The sequence below is a fragment of the Bufo gargarizans genome, chromosome 2 (genome assembly GCF_014858855.1).
Source record: "Bufo gargarizans isolate SCDJY-AF-19 chromosome 2, ASM1485885v1, whole genome shotgun sequence".
NCBI lineage: Eukaryota > Metazoa > Chordata > Amphibia > Anura > Bufonidae > Bufo > Bufo gargarizans.
This window is the reverse complement of record NC_058081.1, coordinates 43335957-43353929: the sequence shown is the minus strand read 5'-3', so window position 1 is coordinate 43353929 and position 17973 is coordinate 43335957. Positions and strand designations below refer to the sequence as shown.

Below are 17973 nucleotides of genomic sequence, written 5' to 3'. Positions count from 1 at the left end.
AAGTAGGGCCGTAGGTAGATTAGCTTTCGACGGGGTGAAGGATTAGTTTGGGCACCAGAGTAGCACCAATTTAGGGTCTAGTATTATTGGGCATCGTGGGGAGCACACCTGGTTAATAGTAGCTTCAATTTGAAGCCAAAAGGAATGTATTTTGTGGCAGTTCCACCAAATGTGGGATAGTGATCCCGGTTCAGTGCCGCATCTCCAACACATATCCGAGATGGTTGGGTTTAATTTATGGAGAAATACAGGTGTTTTATACCACCTGGTTGTAAGTTTGAAGGAGTTTTCCTGTACTATTACACAGCGTGAAAAGCCATGAGAGTTGGCCATTATAGATGCTCTCTCAGGGGTTGAGAATTTATGTTAGTAGTTATATTCTTGTACATAGCAGGCAGTATTACAGTAGTTATATTCTAGTACATAGGAGGCATTATTATAATAGTTATATTCTTGTACATAGGAGGCAATATTATAGTAGTAATATTCTTGTACATAGGAGCAGTATTATAGTAGTTATATTCTTGTACATAGCAGTATTATAGTAGTTATATTCTTGTACATATGAGCAGTATTATAGTAGTTATAATCTTTTACATAGGAGCAGTATTTACAGTAGTTATATTCTTAACTAAATTTATTTTTATTCAAAGAGTAAGGCATATCAATCGATCACAAACCATCGTAGCATCACTGGTAAGGCATAGTCACAAATCGGTCATGGAAGTGACCACAAATGCATGTCAGTGCAACACATGTTGTACAAAATGATACATCAAATGTGACAGACAATAAAAATCTAATATAACACAAATAAGAGGAAAAGAGAGGGAAAGGAAGGGAAAGGAAAGGAGGGGGGGTGGTAGGGGAGTTTTCCCCAACTCCGTCAGGGGAACTTCCTATATGTCTTCCAGGGTGACCAGATTTTCAGAAAGCGGGAACGCGTGCAAGATTCCCAGTGGGCCAGCTCTTCAAACCTGTAGATCTGATCCACCTTATCCCTCCACATCGAAACAGTGGGAAGTTCAGTATCCTTCCAAAGCAGCTTAAAGGGGTCTCGGCCAAAAGAAGCCAGATACCTGAGGGCTTCTCTGCTTCCGGATGGACATAAAACTGTAAAGAGGAAAGCGGAGTACCCGGTATGGGGAACTCAAGTGTTCTATCCTTAAACTGCTTGGCCCACTCAACCAACATACCCTTCCATAGGAGTGGCAAAGAGGAACTACCTGGAGAACAAGGGGACAGCCCCCAGAGAATCCGCTTCATTCTGGTGGAAAGCAGAGAGCGCTCAAGACACACATATGGAGCACTATAAGTGCTATTGAGGAGGGATAGACCTCTAAATAGTTGAAAGGCCATATAGTAGGAACGCATGTCGGGCAAACCAAAGCCACCAAACCTCCTCTCTCTGGTCAGCACTGAATAAGCAATTCTGGAGGGTTTGCTTCCCCACAAAAAGAGGGAGAAAACTCTGCGGATGTCTACAAAAAATGAGTGCGGCAGCCAGATAGGCAACACCTGCAGAAGGTACAAAAATTTAGGAGCTATAAAGGTCTTATGGTAGTTCCGCTTGCCACACCAAGAAATAAACGGCAGTTTAATAGAGTGCAGCTGCTTCCTAACTGAGGACAATAAGGCCCCATGCACACGGCCATTGTTCACAGCCGTGTGCGGGCCGTGGAACCGCGGCCTGGATCCCTCCTGAGAGCAGGAGCGCACGGCGTCACTGGTTGCTATGACGCCGTGCGCTCCCTGCTGCCGGCACAGTACAGTAATACACTGGTATAGATCATACCAGTGTATTACTGTACTGTGCCGGCAGCAGGGAGCGCACGGCGTCATAGCAACCAGTGACGCCGTGCGCTCCTGCTCTCAGGAGGGATCCAGGCCGCGGTTCCACGGCCCGCACACGGCTGTGAAACACGGCAGTGTGCATGGGGCCTAAGGGGGCATAATTCAGAGCAAATAAGTCCTTAGCCTGAGCCGGGACGTGCACACCCAAAAATACTATGTCTTTTGTAGCCCAGTGGAAGGGGGTATTATTCTGAAGGGCCTCTTTAACCGACTCTGGACAAGTAACGTTTAGGGCCATTGATTTGCCATAGTTAATTTTAAAGTTTGACACATAGCCAAACTCCTCAAAAAGAGACAAGAGCCTAGGGAAGGATGTTTCGGGATTGGAGGTCATGATAAGTAGGTCATCTGCAAATGCGGCTGTCAAGTGGGTCCGAGAATCAATGGTCAAGCCCCTAACCGCAGGATCCCGCCGGATCTTACACAGCAGAGTCTCCATCACTATGACAAACAGAGATGGGGAGAGAGGACACCCCTGTCTTGTCCCATTGGATATGGAAAAGGGTAAATTACTCTTACCGGTAATTGGATTTTCCAATAGCCTCCACAATGGCATTCACAGGAGGGTGTCCCCGCCTCCAGGACAGGAAACAACGAGGAAGCACAGGATTTAAGGAGCCTCCTCCCCTTACCTTACCAGTCAATAAGAGAGGACACAGAAGTGATGCATAACAAATTATATATTATAGTAAACAAATTACATCATTCATTTACATTTAAAGCTTGGGAGGGAACCCAATGCCGTTGTGGAGGCTATTGGAAAATCCAATTACCGGTAAGAGTAATTTACCCTTTTCCCCGGCGCCTCCACAATGGCATTCACAGGAGGATTAACAGAGTAATCAATATTAGGGGGGGGCCACACTAGATAGGACCTCACGACCAAAGGACAAGTCCTGTTCCCTTACTACATCTAGCTTATAGTGCCGAAAAAAGGTCATAGGGTTGGCCCATGTGGCGGCCCTGCAGATCTGTTCCAGAGGGACTGCCTTCGTTTCTGCCCAGGATGAGGCTACTGCCCTTGTAGAATGAGCTTTTAGTACCTCCGGCGGCTGACAGTTCTTGGTAACATAGGCAGAGGATATTATGTTCCTAATCCACCTAGCTATGGTTGACTTGCTAGCCGCTTGCCCCTTATTAGGGCCCTGGAATTGTAAAAAGAGATGGTCCGATTTTCTAAGCGGTTTAGTGGCCTGAAGGTAAGAAAGGACTGATCTCCTGACGTCCAGATTATGGAGAGTATCTTCCGAATCATTAGAAGGAGACTGAAAAAAAGAGGGTAGGGAGACTTCCTGCTCACGATGAAATCTGGATACCACCTTTGGGAGAAAGGCTGGACAGTGCCTGAGGATTATACGATCATCCAGAATTGTAAGATAGGGAGGCTTGCAAGAGAAAGCTTGAATTTCCCCCACTCTTCTGGCAGAGGTTATGGCAACTAAAAAAACCGTCTTCATGGTGAGGAGCCTTAGAGGGATCTCATCAATTGGCTCAAACGGAGGAGTAGTGAGAGCAGAAAGAACCAGGCCCAAATCCCAGGGAGGAACCACTGGACGAGGGAGGATCGAAGTTCTTCCTGCCCCCCTCAAAAACCGCTTGATCAGAGGGGAATCTGCTAGTTTTACGTCCAGGAAGGCGCTGAGCGCGGAAATCTGAACCTTCAGAGTTGATGGACGGAGGCCTTTTTCTAGCCCCGCTTGCAGGAACTGGAGGACCTGAGGAACATCAGGAGAATCTACACTTCCCAAGAAGGACAAAAAGGCATTCCAGGTTCTCAGGTAGATCCGGGAAGTTACCGGTTTCCGGCTTTTGAGCATCGTGGAGATGACTGCGTCCGACAGACCCTTCTGTTTTAGCAGGAGGCGTTCAGATTCCAGGCCGTCAAACTGAGTTGATTTACACTGGGGTGATTTATTGGTCCCTGGTGGAGTAGGTCCGGGATTGATGGCAGTGTCCAATAAACACCGGCTGACAGTCTGAGCAGGAGTGGAAACCAAGCCCTTCTTGGCCAGAAGGGGGCCACCATAATTACGTGGACCCCTTCTTCCTGAGTCTTTACCAGGACCCTTGAAATGAGGCTGAATGGAGGGAAGGCATAAAGGAGCTGTCTTGGCCACGGCCTGGAGAGGGCGTCTAGCCATACCGGGCGATCCATTTGCGAGAGGGAACAGAACTTTCTGACCTGCTTGTTGCTTTTGGTGGCGAACAGATCTAACACTGGGGTCCCCCACATTCGGCAGATCTGGCTGAAGACGCGGTGATTTAAAGACCATTCGGCCTCCCTTAAGAGGTGTCGACTGAGATAATCGGCCACCACATTTTTTTCCCCCTTGATATGCACCGCCGAAAGGGACAGAAGGTTTCTTTCTGCCCAACAAAAAATGCCCTTTGACACTTCCGCCAGTGAGCGACTTCTGGTTCCCCCCTGTTTGTTTATGTACGCCACGACTGTAGTGTTGTCTGTTAATATTCTTACGTGTCTTGGAGAGGGAATTTTGTAAAGGGAAAGGAGAACTCTGTGGACAGCTGACAGCTCTCTTAAATTTGAGGAGGCGTCCTGCATGCCTCTTCCCCAGGATCCTTGAACTACCGCTCCTGAAGAGTGACCTCCCCACCCTGAGTTGCTGGCGTCTGTTGTAATGACCATGACATCTCTTGGGCGCCAGTGAACTCCTATGCTCAGGTTCCCTTTTACTCTCCACCAGGTTAGTGACTGTTTTACCTGTCTGGGAACGTGAACCTTTCTGTCTAGAGACGAGTTCTTTCCGTCCCATGAAGATAGGAGAAAGGTCTGAAGGACTCTTGTGTGACTCTGGGCCCACCTTACTGACGAGATTGCGGCTGTTAGCAGTCCCAGTACCGCCATGATGTCTCTTATCGAGGACCGATCTTTGCTGGAAAAAAGAGACACTGTCTGGATTAAGTGAGACTGTTTGTCTTGAGGAAGAAAGGACATTAGACGCCTTGAGTCCAACAGCCCCCCTAAAAACACTTTTTCCTGACTGGGGATAAGGTCTGATTTTTTGGGATTTATTATCCACCCTAGAGTTGTAAGACAGTCCTGGATTTGTTTGAGGCGTGAATGTAGAAGTTGGCGCGACTCCGCAAACACCAGAAAGTCGTCCAGGTACGGGACGATCTGTACCCCCTGAAGGTGAAGGAACTTCATGACATCTGACATTATTTTTGAAAAAACTCTGGGGGCAGAGGATAGGCCGAAAGGAAGGGCTGTGAACTGAAAATGGGACAATCTTCCCTGATAATAAATTGCGATCCTCAGAAAACGCTGGTGCCTGTGGTATATTGGGACGTGGTAGTAAGCGTCCTGAAGGTCGACGGTAGCCATAAAGCAGTCCTGCGGAAGGATCTGAGTGGTAGATTTTATGGTCTCCATTTTGAATCTTTTGTAAACGATGGATTTGTTTAAGGACTTCAAATTTATTATCAGACGAAAGGAGCCATTTGGTTTTTTTATCAAAAATATAGGGGAATAGAAGCCTTTGCCGTGTTGTTCTTCCGGAACAGGGATGAGCACTCCTTTGAGGATTAAGGTAGTTATTTCTGACTCTAGGGATGCCTGTTTGTCGGGCTGTTGCCTTTGGTTGATACAAAAAAGACTTGGGGGTGGGGAAACAAACTCTAGCTTTAGGCCCTCCTTTACGGTACGAGTGACCCAAGGGGAGGCGTGAATTTCTTGCCAGGCGGAGGAGAATTGCTTTAGCCTGCCCCCTACCTGGGTTGGCGTGTCACTGGGTAGGGCGGGTAGAGGTTTCTGGCTTAGGAAGGTATCCTCTTCCTCTACCCCTAGAAGGTTGCCATCTTTTTGAGCCATCCCTTTTACTCTGATCAGATCTTGCCCTTTTTTGACTTTGAAAGGAGCGTCTCTGTTGGTAAAAACGGTTATCAGAGGGGAAACCTTTTTTCCTATCGGAGGCCTTCTCCAGAATATCGTCCAGGGCGGAGCCGAACAATCTATCCCCCTCACATGGGATGGAGCACAGGCGGTTTTTAGAACCTGCGTCCCCAGTCCATGAACGGAGCCATACCGCCCTACGGGTCGCATTGGCCAGAGCACTGCTCCTTGCAGAGAGTCTAACCAAGTCGGCCGAGGCGTCTGCTAAAAAATTGGATGCTCTTTTCAGGGAGGGAAGAGAGTTTAAGATCTCCTCTCTGGACGTACCCCCCGACAGATTGCTCTCAAGCTGGTCTAGCCAAACCGAGAGGGTTCTGGCCGTACAAGTGGACGCTATGCTGGGGCGCAACATTGCTGTATTTGTCTCCCAGGATTTCTTTAGTAGGTTTTCACATTTTTTGTCCATTGGGTCTTTCAGGAGACCCATATCCTCAAAGGGCAGCGAGGATTTTTTAGAAATACGGGCCACTGGCGCATCTATTCTGGGAGTTTTGTCCCACAAATCAGAGTCAGATTCCGAAAAGGGGTACTTGCGTTTAAAGGCGGCCGAGACAGTCCACCTTTTATCAGGATCCCTCCATTCCCTGGAAATAAGGGCTTTGAGGTTATTGTGGATGGGGAAGGATCTCTTCTTTTTCTCCCCCAAGCCCTGAAAGATTTGATCGTGAAGGGACTGAGTCTCTTTGACATCTTCTAATCCCAGCGTAGATTTAATATCCTTCAGTAGGGACTGTGTTTCCTCGGGAAAGCACATAGGCCTCCCTGCGGCCTCCTCAGAGGATAAGGAGACCTGATCATCCTGCAACTCCCCTTCATCCAGATCCACCTGCTCTGATATTTCCAGATTTAGGGGACGGGAAGGCCCAGGGGAAGGTGCCAGTTGTCTAGAGTCAGCTGCAGCCTTAATCTCTTCTCTAATGAGGGTTCGCATGGACTCCACGAAGGAAGGGGATTCTTCAGCGATAACCCTTTCAATACATCTAGGGCAGAGGGACTTTTTTGGGTCCGACACCAGGCCCTTACGGCAACCACCACACTTCCGGCGCCCCGAATCCCCTTTGGCTTTAAGCTTCCTGGACTCACTGTCCTAAGGGAATAAAACAAACTTTGTATAGGCCAAAGAGGGACCCGGAGTAATGGTGGTGAGGGGTCAGTATAGTGAACTACGGACACCCAGCGTGTAGAGGGGGGGGGGGGGGGGTTCGGGATCCCATAACCTGTATAAACCTACTGCTAGGAAGGACATAAGGAAATAGGGATTACTCCCCCCTGGGAGGAGGCTTACCGGGCTGAGGGCCGAGACAGCAGGATCACCGGAGCGTTTGGACGACTCTCTGTCGCTGGAAGGCATCTCTGCAGATCACCGGCGCAGGAGGATATGATTGCTCCTTTTAAATCTCCCGCCGCGCGCAGGAGCGTCCCGCGAGAACCTCTTGCCCAAGGAGATCTCGCTCCGCTGACGTCACCACGCCAGATCCCGCGCGAGTTCCGACGGACTCGCAAGCCCGGGGATGCCTGAAGACAGGGCTTACTCCGCAGGATCGAGGAGGGGAGGCAATGCGTCCCCGGAGTCTCTCAATCCCTGCACCGACCCTCCTGAACAACAGGGAAGGGACCAGGCCGGTGCGGTATTCAATTTCCTGGATGACCCCAGGAGCGGCTTCCACGCACGTCCGAGGACAGGAAACAACGACTGGTAAGGTAAGGGGAGGAGGCTCCTTAAATCCTGTGCTTCCTCGTTGTTTCCTGTCCTGGAGGCGGGGACACCCTCCTGTGAATGCCGTTGTGGAGGCGCCGGGGAAAAGGAGGGAGAAAGCATACCATTTATTTTGAGTCTGGCAGACGGGGCTGAGTACAGAGTGAAGATCGCAGATCTAAACAAATCTGGGAAACCAAACCTCGACAGGGCCCGTGACATATAATGCCAACCGACCCTGTCGAAGGCCTTCTTCGTGTCCGTGCTCAGCAAAGCCAGAGGCGTAGAGGAGCTTCTAGCCCAATCCATAAGATGGAGCAAACGTATCGTGTTTTCACAGCCCTGTCTGCCACGCACAAACCTCACTTGCTCGCTATCAATAAGATCCGGCAGGATCAGCTGTATTCGCTGCGCCAGTATCTTGGCCCACCACTTGACATCCGCATTTAGCAGTGAAATCGGGCGATAACTGCCACAGTGGAGGGGGTCTTTGTTTTCTTTATGGATTATAGTTATGTGGGCCTCTAACATTTGGGGGGGTAGAGAGCCTCCAGACAGGAGGAAATTACAGAGTGCCTGAAAATGAGGAGTCAAAACGTCCTTGAAGGTCTTGTAATACAATATAGGGAGTCCATCTGGGCCTGGACTTTTACCTGAAGGAATGGAGGAAAGAACCTTGCCAATTTCCTCTCTTGATACAGGGGCGACTAGTTGGGAAGCTTGCAGGGGACTAACAGAGGGCAGCTTCAGAGTGGACAGGAACTCATCTGTGGCTTGCTCAATAAAGGCTGAACCAGGACGGTCTGGGGTGGGGAGGTTATATAGATCCGCATAAAAAGCACTAAACGCTTTTGCTATATCGTGAGTCGACTTGTGCTTATTGCCTTTCGCATCTAGAATAGCAGGGATAAATTAATCCATGTGGCGCTGCTTAGCCATGGCAAACATCAGTTTATTCCCTTTGTTCCCATGAGCATAAGCTTTAAACCTGGAGCGGAATATAAGTTTCGCTGATTTGGCGTTGAGCAAGTTTTTCAGCCCCGTCCTGGCCTCCGCTAATTCAGCAGCCACAGCCTGAGCCTGGGTTTGCTTATGAGTCAGTTCAAGACTCGCTATGCGGGACAGCAGGTCATCTACAGCCTTGGAGCGCAACTTTTTAACATGCGAGCCCAGGGAAATTAATTCTCCTCTAACCACCGCCTTATGAGTCTCCCACAAGATGGAGGGGGAGGGAGGAGGGTCGCCCACTGCATTAAGAGAGAAGAATTCCGACATAATCCGGGAGATTCTAGCTGCATTGGCAGGGTCGGAAATCAATGTGTCATTAAGACGCCATATTCTCTCACGTTTAGGAAGAGCTGTCATAGACACTCGGAGAAATACTGGGGCGTGATCAGAAAGTGTAATGTTCCCAATCCTCGTGTCAACCACCTGAGAAATATGGGGGGAGGATAAAAACAAGTAGTCCAACCTATGGAAGGATTTTTTAGCGTTTGAATAAAACGTATAATCCCTACCAGAGGGATGCATAGTGCGCCACACATCAATAACCCGCAACTTCTTCAGCGCAGTCTTCAGACGTCGCAGAAGTTTGTGGGACAACTTAGACCTCTGAGAGGACGAGTCAAGGTCTGGCTCCATAGTCACATTAAAGTCACCTCCTAGTATAAGCATGCCCTCACTAAAAGCCTGTAATTGCTCAAGAGTCCGAACGAGCCAGGGGATCTGACCCCTATTAGGGGCATATAAATTAGCCAGGGTAACAGGCGCGTCCCCTTAACGAATAAGAAGCGACCATCAGTGTCCGCAAGGACAGCGGAGTGTTTAAAGGGTAGGCGCTTGTAGACGGCCACGCTGACACCCCTGCTAGCCGAGGCAAAAGAGCTATAAAACCATTGTGGGAATGCGTTTTGGGACAATTTCGGGATCTTCCCTGATTTAAAATGAGTTTCTTGGAGGAATACAACGGAGGCCTCATCTTTCAGTAACAAAGAGAGCACTTGAGACCGCTTACATGGCTCGTTCAGACCCTTGGCATTCAGTGAGGCAACTACGATAGAGGCCATAGTGAAGACAGAGGAGGCCTGTCGGCCCAGAGCAAGAGGACATCCAGTCTGGAAAGCAACGGACGGAGCAAGGAGAAGGAGGGTACAAGGAAAGTCAAAATAAAAATAAAAGACATAACAAATGATACAGTAACACAACCCAAATAACAAAGAATGTCTCCCCATGGACAGGGAGCACGTGACCCCACCCAGCATCTGACACAATGGAGATCCTTTTTCATAGCGGCAAACAGCCGGGATCTATCAGAGGGGGGCTCCTGTGGGGCCACCGGGGGTGGAAAGGAAGGGGGTGAGGGAGAGGACATAATCAGTAACATAACTGACAACAGTGCAGACATATAACCCCCGCATAACTAACAGTGCAGTCAGTGCTCTAGTGCACAGCTCGTAACCTGCATCACATGCAGGCAAGGTAGTAAAGCATAGGGTCAGGCCCAAAACCCATGAGAACGGGGCAGTGGGCCAAGACCTAAAATAAGTCCAAAACCAATGGACAAATGATGAAAATTCAGCTCAAACAGAGCCAGACAGAGTTCCTATGTCTTGGGACCCAGCAAAGTCACAGAACATTGAACTCAGTGGAGAGTGAACAAAAGCGCCTTCAGCGCTTCCCGGAACAAAGTCAGGTAACAGGTGCTTGCGACCGGCCTTTTCCTTGTTTCCCAGCTCTGGAAGGTGAAACTTGCTGCCACTAATCTATACCCGGAGGGGTAGGCAGGGGATCCCCTTGATCAGCCGGCATCCACGAGGGAACTGTGATGGGTTCAATCCCAAGAGGGCCCCAAATAGCTTTGAGGTCACCCGGGGTCCGCACCGTATACTGCCTCCCGTTTTTCAAGATGGCCAGACCGAAGGGATAGAGCCATCGGAATGGTGTAGCTGTGGCTTTAAGGGCCTCTAGGAGCGGCTTCACGATGCGCCTCTTGGCTAAGGTGGAGGGGGCCAGGTCCTGGAAGAAAAGGACTGGGGTCTCACCGTACATGATGCGGTCGGCCTCCCTTCCCGCCTTGAGCAGTGCAGCAGTGTCCACATAGCTTAGGATGCCGCATACTACATCCCGCGGCGGCTCACCAGGTTTTGGCTTGGGTCTTAAGGCCCTGTGGATGCGCTCGATCACAATCGAAGCTGCTCTCTCAGCTCCCAGCAGGGAGGAGAAAATTTTGCATGCGACTGAATGAAGCGCGTCAATCGCAATATTTTCGGGTAGGCCGCGGATGCGAATATCTCCTGATCCTCTATGCTCATCAGCGCATCGTTTAGCAAGTCTCTGTGGGTTTGCAGGGCTGCGCTGGTCTTACCCTCATGCACCAGGATGGCGTCCTGTGCTAGCTCCAGGGACTCCACACGATTCCCAATCTGCCGCAGATCTCCTATTATCTCCTCCAAGTCCTTTTTAAGAGGTGCAAGAGCAGATTCCAGAATGTCCCTGAGATCTGCTTTGGAGAGTGAGGAGCTCTTTCGCAGTGGTCTGCAATCAGAAACATCAGAAGTGCTTCCTGCCTCAGAGCCTTCCTCTGCTTCAGCCCTCTTGGAGACTTCAGCAGCAGGAGTCCTGGACTGTTTCTTAAGGAATTTATCCATCTCAGGTTGCCTGGAACGGGCCCCTGTCGGCTCTGGAGTCTCAGGGTGACGGTCCTTGCCTGGTTTCCCCATTGGCACCGAGTAAATAGCTAATAAAAGGGGCTATAATAGCTGCCAGGGAGAGGAGCTCAGGAACAAGCAGCCATTCAGCTCCAAGGTCAAGCTCCGCCCCCCATAGTAGTTATATTCTTGTACATAGGAGCAGCATTATAGTTGTTTTTTTCTTGTACAGACGAGGCAGTATTATAGTAGTTATATTCTTGTACATAGGAGGCAGTATTATACTGTAGTAGTTATATGCTTGTATATAGGAGCAGTATTATAGTAGTTATATTCTTGTACATAGGAGGCAGTATTATAGTAGTTATATTCTTGTACATAGGAGCAGTATTATAGTAGTTATATTCTTGTACATAGGAGCAGTATTATAGTAGTTATATTCTTGTACATAGGAGGCAGTATTAGAGTAGTTATATTCTTGTACATAGGAGGCAGTATTAGAGTAGTTATATTCTTGTACATAGGAGGCATTGTTATAGTAGTTATATTCTTGTATATAGGAACAGTATTATAGTAGTTATATTCTTGTACATAGGAGCAGTATTGTAGTAGTTATATTCTTGTACATAGGAGCAGTATTGTAGTAGTTATATTCTTGTACATAGGAGCAGTATTGTAGTAGTTATATTCTTGTACATAGGAGCAGTATTATAGTAGTTATATTCTTATACATAGGAGCAGTATTATAGTAGTTATATTCTTGTACATAGGAGCCAGTATTATAATAGCTATATTCTTGTACATAGAAGGCAGTATTATAGTAGTTATATTCTTGTACATAGGAGCTGTATTATAGTAGTTATTGTCACGGACGGTGTACAGGAAATAAGGCAAAGCAACATGTATACACGACTCGCTGGATCCAAAAACTAAGGAACCAAGGGAGACCCCTGCAGAAGACCTGGCACTTTCCCTGGCTGCTCAGCCTATGCAAAGATCCGAATGGTGGAGGTTTGCATATCCACGAACCTTGACTATAAAGACCTGAGCACCCTACAATAGTGAGGGGACACGACCACCGGCTCCCTACACAAGATACGGAGGGGGTCAGGGTCACCTGGGATCCAGCAAACAGATATTAACAGATAAAGGTACACTTAGCTTTGAAGCAAACAGGAGGACAGATCAGCGTGCACACACACTCCAGGAAGTAATATAAGCCGCTCAGAAAAGCCTTCGGGGAAGAATTTAAAGGGAAGCAATTAACACATGACAGCTGAGAGAGGCTGACGAGAGGAGGAGCTGAATACCACAACACAGAAATTCAAGGAGGAGGTTCTGAAAGGCCTCTGTCAGAGCTTCTCAGCTGTCTGGTTGTGACAGTACCCCTCCCTCTACGAGTGGACTCCGGACACTCAGAACCCACCTTCTCAGGATGGGACCTATGGAAAGCCCTGATGAGACGAGAGGCCTTAATGTCCGTCACTGGGACCCACATCCTCTCCTCAGGACCATACCCCTCCCACTGAACAAGGTACTGAAGAGAACCGCGGACAAGACGAGAATCCACAATCCTAGATACCTGAAATTCAAGATTCCCATCAACCATAATCGGAGGAGGAGGCAAAGGCGAGGGTACAATGGGTTGAACATAAGGTTTCAATAAGGACTTATGAAAAACATTATGGATCTTCCAAGTCTGAGGAAGATCAAGACGGTATGCAACAGGATTGATGACAGACAGGATTTTGTAAGGCCCAATAAACCTAGGACCCAACTTCCAGGAGGGAACCTTCAATTTGATATTCTTGGTAGACAACCACACCAGATCACCAACATTCAGGTCCGGACCAAGCACACGTCTCTTATCAGCCACACGCTTATATCTCTCACTCATGCTCTTTAGATTATCTTGAATCTTTTGCCAAATAGATGACAAAGACGAGGAGAATCTGTCCTCATCAGGTAAACCAGAAGACCCCTCTCCCGAGAAAGTCCCAAACTGTGGATGAAACCCATATGCACCAAAAAATGGCGACTTATCAGAGGACTCCTGACGACGGTTATTTAAAGCAAACTCAGCAAGGGACAAAAAAGAACACCAATCCTCTTGATTCTCCGCCACAAAACAACGCAGATATGTCTCCAGATTCTGATTGACGCGCTCTGTCTGGCCATTCGACTGCGGGTGGAAAGCAGAAGAGAATGACAACCGAACCCCCAAGCGAGAACAGAAAGCCTTCCAGAATCTGGAAACAAACTGCGTGCCCCTATCAGAGACTATGTCTGAAGGAATACCGTGCAATTTGACAATGTGATCAACAAATGCCTGCGCCAGCGTCTTAGCATTGGGCAAACCAGGAAAAGGGATGAAATGCACCATTTTGCTAAAACGGTCCACCACCACCAGAATCACAGTCTTCCCCGAGGAACGAGGCAGGTCCGTGATAAAGTCCATGGACAGATGTGTCCAAGGACGGGAAGGAATGGGTAAGGGAAGGAGAGGACCTGATGGCCGTGAATGAGGGACTTTGGCACGAGCGCAAGTCTCGCAGGCTGCCACAAAACCCTCAACCGACTTACGAAGCGCAGGCCACCAGAATCTCCGAGCGATGAGATCCAGTGTGGCTCTTACCCCCGGGTGCCCAGCAAGGACCGTATCGTGGTGTTCTTTAAAAATCTTGTGTCTTAAAGCGAGAGGCACAAACAACCTCCCAGGAGGACAAAGATCAGGAGCCTCTGACTGGGCTGCCTGCACCACTGCCTCCAATTCAGGAAAAAGAGCAGAGACCACCACACCTTCAGCCAAAATGGGACCCGGGTCTTCAAAATTCCCGCCTCCCGGAAAACAACGTGACAGGGCATCTGCCTTCACATTCTTAACTCCAGGGCGGAACGTGACAACAAAATTAAACCTAGAAAAGAACAACGACCATCTGGCCTGTCTCGGGTTCAGACGCTTGGCTGACTCCAAGTAGGCCAGATTTTTATGGTCAGTAAATACGGTAATAGGGTGTCTGGCTCCCTCTAGCCAATGGCGCCATTCCTCAAAAGCCAACTTGATGGCCAACAATTCCCTATCTCCCACATCGTAATTTCTCTCTGCGGAGGAGAGTTTTCTTGAGAAAAAGGCACACGGTCGCCAATTGGCAGGAGAGGAACCCTGAGACAAGACCGCCCCCACACCCACCTCAGAAGCATCAACCTCAACTATGAAGGGTAACGAAACATCGGGTTGCACCAAGATGGGAGCGGAAGCAAAACTCTCCTTGATATCAGAAAAAGCCTTACGCGCCTCTACTGACCAAGAAGAAAAATCTACCCCCTTTCTGGTCATATCAGTGAGTGGTTTAACAATAGAAGAATAATTCAAAATGAACTTCCTGTAATAATTGGCAAAGCCCAAAAAACGCATCAGCGCCTTTTGATTCTCAGGAAGCTCCCACTCAAGCACAGCGCGGACCTTCTCGGGGTCCATGCGAAAACCAGAAGCGGAGAGAAGAAACCCCAGAAATTGAATTTCTGGAACCGCAAACACACATTTTTCCAGTTTCGCATATAATTTATTCTCCCGCAGGATGAGCAAGACCTGACGTAAATGTTCCTTATGAGTTTTGAAATCGGGAGAAAAAATCAAAATGTCATCCAAATACACCAATACAAATTTTCCCATCAAATGATAAAAAATGCTGTTCACGAAATGCTGAAAAACGGCTGGGGCATTCATCAAACCAAAAGGCATAACCAAATTCTCAAAATGGCCCTCAGGGGTATTGAAGGCCGTCTTCCATTCGTCCCCTTCTCTGCCCCTGACCAGGTTGTATGCCCCTCTTAAATCTAATTTGGAAAAGACTTTAGCCCCAACAACCTGGTTAAATAGGTCCGGGATCAGAGGAAGCGGATAAGGGTCACGAATAGTGATACTGTTCAGCTCCCTAAAATCCAGACAAGGTCTTAAAGAACCATCTTTTTTCTTAACAAAGAAAAAACCAGCGGCAACAGGTGACTTTGAGGGTCGTATGTGTCCCTTTCTCAGACTCTCAGAGATATAAGCACGCATAGCGATTCTCTCAGGTTGGGAAAGATTGTATAAACGAGATTTAGGCAGCTTGGCGTCTGGGATGAGATTAATAGGGCAATCGTACTCCCTGTGCGGGGGCAAATCCTGAACTCCACTCTCAGAGAAGACATCTGAAAATTCAGAGAGAAAAGATGGTACAGTCTTAGTAGCAACCTCAGAAACAGATGTCATGAGGCAATTCTCTCTGCAAAAGTCACTCCAACCATTTATTTGCCTCGCTTGCCAATCAATGGTGGGGTTATGTTTAGTGAGCCAGGGTAGCCCCAACACTAGAGGAGTCGGCAAACCGCTAAGGACGAAACATGACACCTCCTCAACATGAGCATCACTCACAATTAAACGGATATTGTGAACTATGCCCTTTAATGACTTCTGAGAAAGTGGAGCGGAATCGATAGCAAACACAGGAATATCCTTTCCCAAAGTGCACACCTGGAAACCATGAGTTATCGCAAAGTGATTATCAATGAGATTGACCGCTGCTCCACTATCCACAAAAATCTCACAAAAAATGTTCTTGCTCTCTAGCGCCACCCTAGCCGGCAGGACAAAACGGGAACTACAAGCAAACGGAAAACCTTCAATCTCCGCCTCAACCCTGCCAATAGTAACAGACGGAACATTTTTCAAAGATTTTTTCCTCTTTGTTTCTTTATTATACCCAGAGAACTGCCTGAATCTCCTAGAGGGACAAATATTTGCCAAATGATTAATACCTCTACAACAAAAACAAACCCTCCCATGCGGGCTGAATCTTCTATTGTCAGAAGCAATCAACCCCAGCTGCATGGGCTCCTGCTCAGAAGGGGCTGACAGCGACTGAGACCCCTGTGCACAGAATGGGACCGCTGCACTGTCCTGGGACCGAGTATGACAGGAAGGAGAGATCTCTCTTCTCTCTCTAAGACGCCTGTCAATACGAATGCATCTTTCAATCCCTCTGAAAGACCATGGCAAAATTGACTTCGGAGTGCAGCATCATTCCAACCAGTATCAGCTGCCCATCTCCGAAATTCTGAGCAGTATATTTCTGCGGATTGTTTACCCTGGCATAGGAGACGTAATCTAGACTCCGCCAGAGCAATACGATCCGGATCATCATATATCTGACCCAGGGCTAAAAAGAATTCATCCACTGAACGGAGGGGCCGTGCCCCCTCCGGCAGCGAAAAGGCCCAGGACTGAGCGTTACCCCTGAGCAGCGATATAATGATCCCCACCACCAGAGGAATGGGGAAGAAGGCGAAAATGGAGTTTGCAAGCCTCTCTAAAACGCACAAAATTCTCACTACCCCCGGAAAACGTATCCGGGAGCGAGATCTTAGGCTCAGAACAAACTCCATGAACGCAAGCTGAACCGGTCACTTGAAGCTGAGAAAAAGTCCTGCGGAGATCAGCTACCTCCAATGAAAGACCCTGAAGGCGTTCAGCCAAAAGTGAAACCGGATCCATGCTTGAGACGGTTATGGCGGCTTATAATGTCATGGACGGTGTACAGGAAATAAGGCAAAGCAACATGTATACACGACTCGCTGGATCCAAAAACTAAGGAACCAAGGGAGACCCCTGCAGAAGACCTGGCACTTTCCCTGGCTGCTCAGCCTATGCAAAGATCCGAATGGTGGAGGTTTGCATATCCACGAACCTTGACTATAAAGCCCTGAGCACCCTACAATAGTGAGGGGACACGACCACCGGCTCCCTACACAAGATACGGAGGGGGTCAGGGTCACCTGGGATCCAGCAAACAGATATTAACAGATAAAGGTACACTTAGCTTTGAAGCAAACAGGAGGACAGATCAGCGTGCACACACACTCCAGGAAGTAATATAAGCCGCTCAGAAAAGCCTTCTGGGGAAGAATTTAAAGGGAAGCAATTAACACATGACAGCTGAGAGAGGCTGACGAGAGGAGGAGCTGAATACCACAACACAGAAATTCAAGGAGGAGGTTCTGAAAGGCCTCTGTCAGAGCTTCTCAGCTGTCTGGTTGTGACAGTTATATTATTGTACACAGAGGCAGTATTATAGTAGTTACATTCTTGTACATAGGGTCAGTAATATAGACGTTATATTCTTACTCAGTGTGTGAAGCCCCACAATCCTTCACCTGGCACCATAAATTTTATTCTTAGATTCAGAGTCAACCTGCACCTATCACAAATTTTCCAGGATGTATATATATAATAGGTACTGCGCGACGTATACCCCCTTAGTTTTCCCTGCCTCTCGGCACTACAAAGATCAGCAGTATATATTTAAACAGAAACTAGTAGATTTTTGAATACCTTATCTTGGGTTTTCATCTGCGAGGGCTGTTTCTCCTGCGTCTTTCTTGATTTTCTGGGTCTTCTTTTTTTCTTTATTCTATAGTGCCGTCGGGGATGGGGAAAGGTATAGGGGGCTGGACCCTAGTAGTTATTAAAATATTTTTAGGTTGATAGTACGTAGACTTCAGAGCTTGCCCCGGCCGGTGGCAAAGCTCGCTGTTTGAAAAGAACCGCTTTCTCGTGCTCACGTGGAGCACTGCGTGACGTCACAGCAGAAGCTACGGTAGGCTAGGAGGACCAGAGTTTCTCCAACGCGTTTCGATTAGCTCGCTAATCTTCGTCAGGGATGCTACTACTGGTACCATGATGCTCCTTTTGAAGGTCCGTGTCTCCTCCCTTCCTTAACCCCTTCATTCTTGGCATTCTAGTTTATTGAAAAGCGAATAACTATCTCTGAGTTTAGTCCAGAGGGTACCAGAGTGTTCAGATTAAATATCCACCTACTTTCTAT

The 17973-nt window shown here is 48.1% G+C and overlaps 1 protein-coding gene across 6 annotated transcripts in view; it reads right to left on the bottom strand.

Moving 5' to 3' along the window:
- Positions 1-17513, bottom strand: part of LOC122927213 (hepatic lectin-like) — a 62156-nt gene extending 44643 nt beyond the window's left edge. For all 6 annotated transcript variants that reach the window (XM_044278852.1, XM_044278859.1, XM_044278858.1 and 3 more), the window contains exon 1: positions 17481-17513. In XM_044278852.1, the coding sequence (XP_044134787.1) occupies positions 17481-17498 (18 nt within the window). In that variant the 5' untranslated portion in view covers positions 17499-17513. The remainder of the gene's footprint in view (positions 1-17480) is intronic.
- Between the last annotated feature and the right edge of the window lie 460 nt (positions 17514-17973).